The sequence below is a fragment of the Channa argus genome, chromosome 14 (genome assembly GCF_033026475.1).
Source record: "Channa argus isolate prfri chromosome 14, Channa argus male v1.0, whole genome shotgun sequence".
Taxonomy (NCBI): Eukaryota; Metazoa; Chordata; class Actinopteri; order Anabantiformes; family Channidae; genus Channa; species Channa argus.
In genome coordinates this window covers 20,096,901-20,110,371 of record NC_090210.1, presented here as the reverse complement: position 1 = coordinate 20,110,371, position 13,471 = coordinate 20,096,901, and the positions used below count along the sequence as shown (strand labels likewise).

Sequence of the window (13,471 nt, the reverse complement as noted above, 5' to 3'; positions counted from 1 at the left end):
ACATTTCACTTACCCCATCAGCAACAACATTAATACCACCAGGTGGTTTCAATATAAAAATATCACGATCTAATAAATATAGATGTCTCATTATGGGTTAGCCACCTGTCAGACCATGAAATGGTTAAAATTAGCTCCACCTTTACCAATAGTGATCTGTGACTGTTTAAATACAATGTTTTTCTTAGTTTTTACTATTTTATCTAAATAAACTTACTGTACTGTAGATGAGCGTTAGTGTTAAAAGAGTGCTGTAAAAATCTGCTTCTAAATAATCTTTTTGTCAGATTCAAAGTGGCCAATTGGAGGCACTTCATTCACTACTCTCCAGTTACTATTTTCTGTATGCTAACGTGCGCCATGGCCTACTGCACCACCTCCTGGAGACCTACAGCTTGTGTGGTGAGTATTATTGGGCTGATCTTTGATACTTTTAATCGTTTCACTTCTGGTGATCTCTGCACTCATGGCCAGTTAATAAAAAGTGTCTGCAGGCACATCTGCAGCCTACAATTTGAGCATTTTACTCACAAGTGCACGTGAAATTTAGAGTATGCAAGGGAATAAAATTGTCTGGACAAACAACTGGCTGCATTTCATTGGCTAAGAAAAGTAAGTGAAATTAGTGGACGTGAAAATATAGTTGTGGTGTTGATGTGTTGCAGTTTCACCTCTCTTTTTGCTTTGCTTTTATTTTCTGAACAGTATGTACAATTTAAAGGTGTATGTTGAGATGAATTTTCAAAAAATTTTTAAACAATACTTTTAAGGCAGCATGATGAATCGGGGCAATAATGACTAAAACACGTTTGCTAATGCAACCTGGAAACACTATTTGGATCTGTGGCGGACGTATGAGAGAGCATCACTTCAAATGAATTTGGATCAAAACACTTAATCAATTTAACGGCGTTTAAATTAAACGCCATTAATCAGGATGGGGTAGAAATAGAGAGGTGGTAGTAAAAAACTGTAAAACAAGACAGCATTAAGAACAAAATGGTTGAATAAGTTTGTCTATGTGAAACGCATGGCCAACATGAAAGAGTAGTTTATGTGATATTCGGGGCAATGCTGGCCATTCTTAACATTTATTGGTTATTTGCAGTGAATATTACAGAAAAGGGAAACATTTGTTAAAATCACATGTTAATTTACAACTTTTCATCCAAAAATTTGCAATTCAATTGTTATATTATATTTTTCAACATTAATTTGTATTCTGTAAATGTTACCCTTTCCTGCAGATGCCAATCATCAAACTTCATCCATAAGTAAGTGTTTTAAAATATATTACGCACAAATATGTTCCTATATATAATTGTGAATAATATATTACTCTCAATTATGTAATGTAACCTTTATTTTTATAGTGCTTGATAACAATCAGGGATTGGCCTAAGCACAAAAACATAAATCATTAAAATATTAAAAACAAAACAATAAAATTCTACAAAAAGAACAACAGTCTGAGATCACTTAAGTATCAAATGTCTGCTTGAACAAGTGAGTCTTAAGTTTGGATTTAAAAGTATGGAGCTCAGATATAACACGAAGATTGTGAGCCAAACAGCTTCAGGGCAGTAACAGCAAAGGTTCTGTCACCCTAACGCTTTGACCTAGATCTGGGCAAAGTTAGAAAGTACTGCAATTTGCCACATGGAAAGTAAGCATATCAGCCAAATAGGAAGGTGCCACATTGGAAGATGGAAGATCAATATTACAGGGTTTCCATTTGTCACTAGATCCAAACAAAGTTACTTCAGATTTGCCCTTATTCAAAAACAAAAAATTGCTGCCAGAGTTTAGTGATGAGCCATTCAGTGGTAGATATACAGTAACTGAATGTTGTCAGACCCCAATGGTGGCATATACAAAGAAAACAGGATAGGACCCAAAATAGAGCCATGGGGAACCCCATAAGACAAACTAGCAGCAGCATATGACGCCTCACCCCATTTTATGAAAAAGCTTTGACCTGACAGGTGAGCTTTGACCCTATTAAGTGCTGTGCCACAGATCTCCACCAGCTTATCCAGATGAGGCATAAGGATCTCATTGTCCACAGTGTCAAATGCAGCTGTAAGAGCTAGTAGAAGGAGGACAACAGAATTTTTTGCATCCAATGCCAGCAAAATGTCATTGAGTATCCTCACCAAAGCAGATTCAGTGTTTGCAGTTGATCTAAAACCAGACTGAAATTTCTCATAAATACCATTAGAATTTTAAAAAACTGATTTAAAAACAGTGGGGTTTTTTTTTCTCTCATGTTCTCTTGAACCTTACAGTTGACTTCCAGGACAGACTGCGGGATTGTCATAGTTTCCTGCAACATCATGCCCCTCTGCTCTCCTTGTGGCCGGCTCTTTTCATTCAGCAGGCCTTCAATGAGCTTCCAGAAACCTCTGCTCACACGTGGGCACAAGGTCTGGTGGGAAATGGAAGGGTTCGGGTAATTGAGTGGCTAAACAGCAATGGCAGACAAATTACTAAAGAGACCAGGTGAGTGGGTTATCTTCAAGGTGGTGCTGCCAAAGTATTAAAAACTACATCCCCAAATGGTATCAAATAGTTTTTGTTTTAGATTGTTGGAAGTATTAATATATAGAAGTGTACACAGATCAGCCACAACATTAATACTGGTGATCATAGCAATGTAATGGAGGATGAGGGTCAGCATGTCCACCCTGAGCAGTTTACAGCTGTACAACCCTACACAAAGCAAAATGTGATCTACTGTGTGCAGAGGTGGTAGACGAACATTAACTCAATACTCAAGTAAAAGTATTTTATATAGTATTGCTGTAAAAGAAATTTCCACTAAAAGTACCACTTAAAGTAGCTTATCTGCATTTTACTAACAAATGTACTGTAAATGTTCTACACTAAGAAAACACTGTATTAAAAAAATACTAATCATAGTAATTATGGTAAAACATGTACAGTAAATAATAAAAAGAGTCAAAAATCATTGTTGGTGAAGGTGAAGCATATTTTAATCACTTTATGTGTGACAGTTGGTTGACTCATAATAATACATGAATATTTAGTAGTTCATAATATTAGTATAAAAACATTTTTTTTATTAAAACCACCAGCTGGTATTAATGTTGATTTGTGTATTTATTTATTTTGTTGTGTGCTTTATTGCAGTAACCTTGTGTCGACGTTCTCCTCTAAACCATCCTGTTTGGCCGTGAGCTCTGATGGAGAGCTGACAGTGGTTGGTACAGTGCAGGGAACGCTGCATTTCTTCAACACACAGATGGGACAGGTATGAACCCACTTTAACTCTAGTAGTTGGCGTTTACTTCTGGCATAATCTATAACTTAGATTATTTTCTAATATTGATGTACTTTGTTCCTCTTCTAGTACATTTTGTATCCCTATAGATTATCTGGGTGGTTCGTATTTATGGATTTTATTGACCAAATGACTTGTTTACACATTATTCGTTTTCGGTTCACATTCAGTACATTAACATGTACATGAGGAAATCAATTTTTCTACACTATTTCAGTCTTGACATTTATCCTGCTACAAGTGAAGAACCAATAACAAACTCTTTTTTTATGCACATGCACATATGTAAACCAAAATAAGGCACGGTTAAATTTTTTCATTACCAAGAAATCTGTTTTTGGGGGGGTAAATCTACTGTAGCTTATGCCCTACTCCTGATTTCACGATGATTGTAGTACTTGTAAGGGATCTAATTGCCAGTATATCATGTGTTATCACATTTGCAGAAATGATATCTAATAAAAAAATGTGTTCTTTTGAATAGGAAGTGAAGTCACTGGTGAGCAGTTGTGATGGAATCTCAAGCTGTGTCTTTCTTAAGGATGCATGTCTTGCTACCACCTCTTTTGATGGACGAATAGAGATCTGGGACACTAAGAATGGCTGCAGGTAAAAGTGTTTGCAGGAGAATCTGCAAACTTTCAGTTTGTATTGTAACAATTCCATAATCCTGTAGGTTTTCTTGAGTTATGGCACAGGTCATTTGAAGTAGCGGACTTGTGCTTCATATCATTGCAGGACTGCTCTTATTGACGGCCATACTAATGTGATAACCTCAAGCGATGTCACCGCAGACCAGAAGCACTTTGCAACAGTTTCCCTTGACTTTATGCTGAAAGTTAGTATCAAAGTAATTACACTAAACTTTTGAAACAAGCGAGAGGAGTACTTGCATAATGGCAAGTAAACCTAGTAAATGGTGAACCCTGTCAGAAAGACATAGTATATAACGGGTAATAAATCTAAATAGAAAAAAACAAAAAAAAAATAGCATGTTGATCTCGATAATCTGGGTCAATTATTATTGTCCTTAACCCTAAAAAACGAAAATTAATTCAAAGAAATTACGCTAAAGAAAAGTCATCATTTAGACCTCTAAGGTCCAAAGTATCTAATTTATGTATAGAGAAGGCTCGGTAAACATCGAATCTACTTTATGCAAGCATGAAAGAAGCATACACCTCTATAGATCACAACCTATTGTTCAGCAGCAGGACGTGGTCTCTGGAGGCTACTGAGACTCTGCAGGGGAGACTGGGTCACAGACACAGAACACCATCCCAAACAGGACAGTGAGGTACTTCCCAACAATAAACCATAGATCAGAGACGTAAAGGGGCTGCTCAACAGAAAGAAGAGCGCTTTCAGGGACGGGGAAAGGGACGTGCTGAAGTCTTTTCAGAAGGAGCTTAAAGTGAGACTAAGGGAGAACAAAGACTCCTACAGGAGGAAACTGGAGAACCAGCCGCAGCAAAACAGCATGAAGGTCACCAATGAGTCTAAACAATGCTTCAACAGGTTCAGTTCGGGACCCCTGGCTGATCTCCCCCCCTTGCCTCTGGACACACAGTCGCCACAGTTTCCAGCAGCCAGGTGAAGCAGCGGTCGCCGAAGCTGAATCGGAACAAGGCTGCAGGTCCTGACGGTATCAGCCCCAGAATCCTGAAAGTCTGTTCTGAGCAGCTTGGTGAGATTCTACAGCACCTCTGTAGAAGACATCTTGCCTGATTCCTGTGCCAAAGAAATCTTATCCATCTGTCTTGAGTGATTAATGTGGCTAAGACTAAAGAGATGGCCATGGACTTCAGCAGGACTAGGAGCAGTGTCGACAGCATTTCCATTCTGGGTGAAAGGTGGAGATGGTGGAGGGGTTCAAATATCTTGGAGTTCACCATAACAACAGACTGGACTGGACATGCAACATAGCGGCTGTCTACAGAAAGGCTCAATGCAGACTTTAGGTTCTGAACAAGCTCAGGTCCATTAATGTGTTCAACCAGATGTTGAAGATGTTTTACCAATCTGTTGTGGCCAATGCAATCTTTTTTGGCGCTATCTGCTGGGCCAGCAACATCAGAGCCAGTGACACTAATAAACTGAACAAGCGGATTAGGAAAGCTGGCTCTGTCCTGGGACCACTGTGGAAACTCTGGTGTTGGTAGTGGAGGGGAGGATGCTGCACAGACTGGTAAACATCATGGAGAACAGCTCACATCCTCTCCACGAGCTGCTGGTCTAACATAGGAGCAACTTTCTACGCAGGCCCATACACAGTAAAATGTGATACACATTTTGTACAGAAGTACACAAACTCAATACTCAAGTAAAATACTCTACTATACTACCACCTCAAAGCTTTTACACAAATAAATTTACTAAGCAGATTAGCTACATTTTATTCACAGCACAAAAGTAAAAGTACTCCACTAAAAAAACATTGTACTTAAAACAAAAGTAAACAAAGTAATTATGGCAAAACATGTACAGTACCTATTAATTATTGATAATGAATAAATAATAAAATATAACAGATCACTGTTGGTTTAGGTGGAGCTCATTTTATTGATTTTATGTACTCTCACATGGCCAGCCCATAATGATATACAGTATCAGCATTTATTAGTTCAAACATTTTTATAGAAACCATATCATTTTATTTTAAACCACCAGGAGGTGGTAATATTGTGGCTGTTCAGTCTGAGTGACATTATTTGTACTGATGGATGTTTTTATTTATTTATTTTTTGCTCTGAAGGTTTGGTCCACTGATAATGGTCAGGAGGTGGCAGTCTTGCCTGGCCCCAGCCCATTAAACTGTGTGACCTTTAATCCTGAAGGTCACCTGCTGGGTGCTGGCTGCTGGAATGGAAATGTGATCATGTGGAACTGGCTCCAGAATAAAACTCTAACCGTGAGTTACAATAAGACTAAGTGTTTACTTGCACAGGGATATGGATTATTTTATAACTTCAAATCTTTTGTATGTGTGTGTTTAAGTAATATGGTTTTCACTTTTTTTAGAATTTACCTACTTGGCCTTTGTGTTTGGAACAATTTTATAATGTTGATCACTTTGTAATTATTGCCAATATGTATGAAAACGTCAATATAATTAAACTGCTTTAACTGGTTTCTCCAGTCTCTACGTGGTCACCAGCGCTCAGTGCGCAGTCTCTGCTTCTCTTCCTCCTCCTCCATGCTCTGCTCTGGCTCTGTGTCTGGAGAGGTCAGGATGTGGTCATTGCCCACCTCCAGCTGTGTGGCATGTTTCCAGGCTCACTGTGGAGCTACAGAAGCCCTCACCTTCCTGGATGATGGAGCTACGCTGCTCAGTGCTGGTGCTGATCATATGGTAGTGCTTGCACACTGGTTACTCACTCACTCACTCAGTCACTCACTCACTCAGGTTAGCGTGGCTGGATCATAAAATTATTATTTCACCCCTTCACTGACTTATAAACCAGCTAGAAACAAATTATGAGACAGTCCATTGTTGAGTATTACACTTAAATCAAGCTTAGTGAAGCTTTCTTCTAAAGAAATGACTTGTCTTTTTGTGCTGGTATCAGTTGTAGTTGGAGGCATTATGTTTTTTGAGTTGTCCATCGCTCCGTCCTATTCTCGTGAACATGATATCTCAGAAGTGCCTTTAAGGAGCTTCTGCATATTTACATTTGGCACAAAACCTCACTTGGACTCAAGGATGAACTGTTTAGATCTGTTCCTTCCACCTCTCCCATTCTTGCTAACACACTATCCAAGTAAGTAAGTTTAAAAGCATCCACTCACAGAATAAACTGCTAAGCTTTGGTGGTCAGAGGTCAAAGGTCATGGTCAATGTGATCTCACACTGTTCCCAATCAGGACAGGAATGCCTTTAATGGGTTTTTTTTAAATTTGAGACCAGCATTCATCAGGATACAAGAATGAATCAGTCATTGTGAACCCATGTCCACCTATTCTTGTCGATGGTATATCTCAGAAATTACCTGCAGGAAATTTCACTACATCTGGCACACATGTCCCCTTCCACTCATGGATAAACTGATTTGAACATGTAAACTGCCACTTTAGTGGTTTATGACGGCATACAACCACAAGGCAGTAATTACTGTGTTCTTGTTTCCTGTGAAACAGCTCCAGCTCTGGTCAGGAGGACTTCGGCGGTCAGTTACTGCATTAAAAAGTGATGAAGTAAGCGCCTTATTGATCTTTTATATGTTTCTTTCCTTTCTATGCTCATGTCAATGAGATCATCCTAATCCATTTTAGTGGTGCTTCATGTTGTAGACTGCGTATAAATGTTTCAGTAGAAAACATCTGGTGAATGTACTAGAAACTGGACGCTCCATTTCTCCTTAACTGAATGTACAGCTACAACGTTCTTTATTTTTATTGTATTATTATCATCATCATTATTATTATTTTGTAAGCGTGAACAGGAGCGTCTGCAGAAGAAACCGAAGTCTGTAAACTCTGAGCCTGCTGCACTTTGTGTGGCTGTGAGTGGAGGCTATGCTGCTGTGGGGTATCATAGCAGGGGCATCAAACTCTTCGGTCTTGATACAGGTGTGTATATGTTCATGGAAATATCACTTTTATTAAATATTTATCGCTGCAAGACACCAGAGAAGAAATGCTTCAAATTCAGTTTCTAAATGTCACTGTGTACAGGATCTTCAGCTACAGTGACATAATTATTGAGCATCATAAAACTATGACTAGGACCATGACTTTACAGACTGGATAAAGCAGTCATGGTGTACATTATCCTGTGTTTGGTTTTTGTCTTGCTGTGAAACATTTTATGAAGTGTACTCTATTAAGAAGCTTTATGAAGAAACTTACCTGAAGAAGCAATCACTGTAGTTTGTCAAACTCAGGAAAACCTTTTTATTGTAAGAATCAGACAACGCCCTGTGTTTTGTCAAAGTGTGAGCAGTCTGAGTGAGTTACATCCAGTTAATCCAGCTGCCCAAAACAATTCCACAGCCAATATTTCTGTTTAAAATGCTTTGTTCACACATTAAATATCTTGGCATGGTTAACCCCAGATCCCATGACCCCTTAGTCCAACCCCTTTGATAGATGAATTCAGAACAGGCTGGGAAGAATGAGCACCCCCCTTTTTTTATTAACCTTATCAAAGTTAGTATTGTCCCTTAATTTCTTTTCCCCTTTAAAATATTCCAATTTAGATTCTCAATAAGAGGTTTTCTTTAATGGATAAAATTCTTTCAGACCTTATCTAGTAATAAATGGCTATGCTTAAACTAATTTTAAATCCAATGTCAAATTCATGTTTTCTTGTAACTATCCTGTCTCTTTCCACCACTTAATATAATTGTACAAAATCATGTACTTTTAAATAACCAAAACATAGACCAAGTAAATAAAGAGAAAATGAATTATTTTCTTTTATTCATAGGTGAGAAGATTTGGGCGTCCAGTGACCTTGACGTGTCCATACTCTGTCTACTGTGGGTCGTTTTGAACGCAGGGCAGATTGAACCTGATCTGCTGGTGTCTGGAGGAAGTGACAAATGTCTGAGGGTTTGGAAGAGAGAAGGAGGAGAGGAGGGAAAATTGAGTGGTCTGAAAATGCTGCGAATGTTTGGTGTGCAACTAGGCACCATCCTGGCACTGGCACAAAACTCTACTTACTTGGCTATAGGTTCAGGTACACGTTGATAATAAAGCAGAAACATGATCATAAAATATTTAACAGTTATCTAAAGCTTTAACCAGTATACTTGTCTTCTTTCTAATAGTTTTATTAATTAAACCTCTGTATTTCCCTTTGATTCAGATGACTTCACTATTGCTTTGTGGTTGTTGAGCGATCTGGCCCTTGACACCTCAGTGGAGCCACATGTGTGGCTGAGGGGCCACAGTGGAGGAGTCACCTGTCTGGCTTTCAGCCCTGATGGTGGACAGTTACTGTCTGGTGGAAAAGATCATGTAGGATTTCACATGTCTGCATTAACAAAATTAAAAAACTTTAGTCTTTAATATCAATATAGGGAAGATTATGCGCACGCATAATACAAAAAATACATACAAAAAAAAATTATGTGTGTGTGTGTCACACTACCAATAGTGTGTCCACTATATATATACCACTGTTTCAGGCTTGCTGCTGATTGTGTTGTGATCATAAGCATCTTTGTTTCAGGCCCTGATGCTGTGGGATGTGAGTTCATCTCAAGCTGTTCTTTCTAAATCGCTCCCTAATTGTCACAGAGACTGGATCAGTGGCTGTGTTTGGACTCCAGACTGTGTTGTAAGTTTTTCTCAAACCTTTTCCTTCCTTATCTTTATGTGTGCAACTAACCTGACTTACAGGTATGTTAAAGGTATTAAACCAGCGAGTCACAATAACATTCAACATTCACTTCCTCAGTCACCTTTTCCCTTCCAGATTAGCTGTTCAAATGATGGCAGCCTTTGTTTATGGGACCTGCAGTCAGGCCAGCGTCTCAGGGAAATCTCTTGGACAAACCCGCTTACCTCGGTCTGTTCTCTGGTGAGAAAATTAAGGCATATCAGAGAAATTACAGTATATAGTAGATTGTGTTCTTGCTTACTGCAAAAACATTTTGCGGCTAATTGGTATATTGGTAGAGTAAATGAGGAGAAATACAAAATTTACAGTTACTACCTTCAAATTCTTAATTTTTAAGACAAAGACGATCCTTTAAGTAAACTTGCTGTTGTTGTTTCTGTGTGCAGGGACAGTATGTGGTGGCTGGCTGTGCAGAGGGAGCACTACATGTGTGGAACTGGGAAACCGCCAGAGAAATCTGCCACATTACTGCCCACAAACAGCGGATACACCACTGCTGTCTCCACCCAAACACAGGTACAATAAAAGAAAACAAGTGCACACAAGCAGTGGGTAGAAAAGCCCCATTTGGAGGTTGTCTTTTGTCATTTACAATATAATTAGTCTCCAAATTTTATTTAAATTTTAAAACATTTTAATCCTAATTATTGTTTTGTTTTAAAGATCCAAACAAAGAAAACAACTCAGAAGAAATTACCGTTTTCACTGCATCTGATGACGGCACAGTGCAGCTTTGGAAACCACTGCAGGTCTGTTTGTTCCCAGTTCATGAAAATATTTGTCATATTATGTCAGATTTGTCCTATTAGGGTTTTGTTTTCTCTTTAGTCATATGTTCTATAGGCTCTCAGCTTCTATAAATTCTATTCACCTATTTTCTCTGATCTGTGATCCTAGTTGTAGCCTAAATGCAGAGCAGAAAACTACGTATTTTTCTGCTTTTGCGTCATGCCTCACATTTTGTATCGTCACAGGTGGAGCACTTCAACACGATTCAGGGTCACAGTGGTGCAGTTAATAAAGTGGCTTGTAAAAAAGGAATCCCAGAGTTCCTCACTGTTTCTGAAGACTGCTCATTGCGATGTTGGACATGGACAACAGGTAGTGCTGTGTATTCTACCTGTACTTAATTACCACCATGACTCCTATTTTTCACTGCTATTAACGTGATCAACTTGCTGCCATCTACAAGAACCCATTAAAATTCATAGTTAGCTTTCCACATGAAAATGTTTTTTTTAGCAAAAGATCTAAAATGGAAATTGTGTGTCTTTGATCATCATACAGTATACACTGACCAGGCTTAACATTATGACCAATTGTACAATTTAATGCAATCTGGTACAGTAGCTCTGCCATGAATTCCTTTTTTACAAGGTTATAATTTCTCAGTTTTTAAGTTGAAACTGTCAGAAAAGTGACAATACGGATGGGGATGGGCTGTTGGGTGTTCAGAGCAGGGTGTGAACCTCCGACCCTATGGTCGGTAGGCGGCCACTCTACCAACTGAGCCACTGCCGCCAATATTTTGGCCACCCGATTTAAACAAAATTTGGGTGACCAAAACTTTAGAACCACTTATAATGCACTGCAGTACGACTCCACTAACGCTTGGTCATAATGTTGTGCCTGATTTTTGGTGTTCAGTTCAGGTCTAAATTCTGCCTTTTCTTTGCAGAGAGTCATCCGACTCTGATAGACTGTGTCACTGCTCTTTGCTTCTGTCAAAAAGATGATTTGCTTCTTGCTGGTTATGAATCTGGTTTACTGGAATTGTGGCACAACAACAGAGTGGCTGGTCACAAGCAGGTGAGGAAATGCTTAAGAAAACCAATTTAAACTGAAGATGCGTTTTTGTACAATCAAACCTCCCGTTTGTTTGTGTCTTAGGCTTTAGGCAGCACTATTACAGCGATCTGCTCCATGCCCGCCAGCCAGTTTGCTGTCGGCTACGGGAAATGTTGTGTTGATGTGTGGAAGCTGGTGTGGAATCAACAACAGTGCAGTGCGAGGTAAACAACAACAAAGCAATCCAATGCTAAGCTGCCACAAATGTGTACAATGTCCAGTGATTGTTTGTCTTTTCAGTTCTGTGTGTCTGCCCTAAGCCAGAGTGCCAACCTGTATACAGTCTACCCTGCCATTCATCCAGTGACAGCTGGCGTTGCTTCTTGCACCCAGCAACCCCTTAAAGGGTTAGCAGTTAGTATAATGATTGCATGGTGGGGACAAAAAAAATGACTAAACTGAAGCTAATTATATTTAATACATTTTACATTGCTCCAAGTTGAGTGGATAATCTATTTCAAAGTTGAGAGTAAGGAGGATTATTTCATACACATTGTGCACATTTTGACCAAGCTTGTTGTAGACATTTTAAAACTCAACCAAAAACTCTGCTGGGTGTCAATAACTCAGCAGTGTAATGAAAGTGAATTGAGGCTTAGGAAGGTAAACAATGTTATGAGTTTGATTCTGGGAAGTAACTAGTTCTCCTGTATTCTTTGTTTCAGCCTGCGGAAGATAAAAACATACAAAGTGATAAAACAAGTGGCCTACCTTGCCTACTACACTATCCTGATTGGTATTTCAGAAGATGGAACAATATTTGACGTGACAAAGAATGATGAAGATGATTGGAAGTTCGTAGACTCTAGGTAACACGATATACTGTGCAGCATGTTCCGAAATCCCTGTCTAGGTTTTTTAGACTTTCGGGATTATGGTTAGTTTTTAAAGTTATGTTGCGTGAAACAATGTAGCATCATAGCTTTTATTGTTGTGTGATCCACTGAATAGTGTTTCTTGTCCATGCCTTATTATACTTGCTGCTCCCAATCTTAGGTTAAAGAAAGTAATGGAAACAACCACTCATGCAGCACCACAACATTTTTCCACATAGAGACCATATTAAAGGAAACTGATACCCCGTGATTGTGAGAACTAAGAACATAACTCTCTGCATGATGTGATGTTGTTTATTATTAGCCTACACCAATCCAATGCTTTATCAGTCTTCTACTCGCTCGTGTTGTAATATAACAATATCAAAAGTGCTGTAAAGCCTTTTCAGGATAAAACCTCTGAACCAGGTGGTGGCAAAATGTAAACTGGATGGACTTGTTCCATGAGTCAGAATATCTCAGAATACAATGTCAGAATAATAGGGCAGTGAATGCCCTTAAGGTTAGACCTGGCCCCTGCTGGTGGTTCAAGGGAGAATAATTTATCTCAGTAACATAATATAAACACAATGAAGCAGAAAATTAAATGGACTTTATTGTAATTTGGATTTTGGAAAATGATCTACTTATCACAAGAAAACAAACTTTGTTTTCCCGAGAAATTATCTTATCACGAGAAAATGAGAAACCGAGACTTAACTTTATTGGCCTGAATCATACCAGTTTAGTACATCAATGAGTATAAATTAAATAACAGAATCTCCTGTCTGTATAAAGCTGCAGCCTGCAGTTTGAACACAAACTAAACATTTTATCACCTTCGTTACTGCAACACTGCTGGATTGACTGCATAGTTTCACCCAGGTGTACCTAATAAACTGACATTTTATTTTCCACTAAAAGGACATGTCATTTGGTTAAGGAGTTCCTTTCACCATGTGACAATATCCCCCAGTCCACGTTTGCAGGTCTCCTTCCCTGCTGAAAACAACTTGGGCGAGGCCCCGCTTTCCTGAGTCTAAAGACAACGTCTATTCACATTAATTTCAGCTCTGTTCTCTCTCTGGAACAAAATGACTACACCCAGCTCTGAAGTGCCTTTTCTGTTTTTCTTTATGCAGTTGGATGAATTGCGTC

The 13,471-nt window shown here is 38.8% G+C and overlaps 1 protein-coding gene across 1 annotated transcript in view; it reads left to right on the top strand.

The window, feature by feature from the left end:
• The window catches only part of LOC137098237 (telomerase protein component 1-like), a 31,305-nt gene that overhangs the window by 16,972 nt on the left and 862 nt on the right, over window positions 1–13,471 (top strand). The window contains exons 30-49 of the mRNA XM_067474265.1: window positions 288–402; window positions 1,248–1,274; window positions 2,289–2,502; window positions 3,154–3,274; window positions 3,789–3,913; window positions 4,043–4,142; window positions 6,060–6,215; window positions 6,444–6,656; window positions 7,442–7,498; window positions 7,738–7,873; window positions 8,733–8,984; window positions 9,114–9,265; window positions 9,480–9,587; window positions 9,708–9,830; window positions 10,037–10,166; window positions 10,314–10,399; window positions 10,625–10,751; window positions 11,329–11,459; window positions 11,541–11,662; window positions 12,164–12,307. Of these exons, the coding sequence (XP_067330366.1) occupies window positions 288–402; window positions 1,248–1,274; window positions 2,289–2,502; window positions 3,154–3,274; window positions 3,789–3,913; window positions 4,043–4,142; window positions 6,060–6,215; window positions 6,444–6,656; window positions 7,442–7,498; window positions 7,738–7,873; window positions 8,733–8,984; window positions 9,114–9,265; window positions 9,480–9,587; window positions 9,708–9,830; window positions 10,037–10,166; window positions 10,314–10,399; window positions 10,625–10,751; window positions 11,329–11,459; window positions 11,541–11,662; window positions 12,164–12,307 (2,639 nt within the window). The remainder of the gene's footprint in view (window positions 1–287; window positions 403–1,247; window positions 1,275–2,288; window positions 2,503–3,153; window positions 3,275–3,788; window positions 3,914–4,042; window positions 4,143–6,059; window positions 6,216–6,443; window positions 6,657–7,441; window positions 7,499–7,737; window positions 7,874–8,732; window positions 8,985–9,113; window positions 9,266–9,479; window positions 9,588–9,707; window positions 9,831–10,036; window positions 10,167–10,313; window positions 10,400–10,624; window positions 10,752–11,328; window positions 11,460–11,540; window positions 11,663–12,163; window positions 12,308–13,471) is intronic.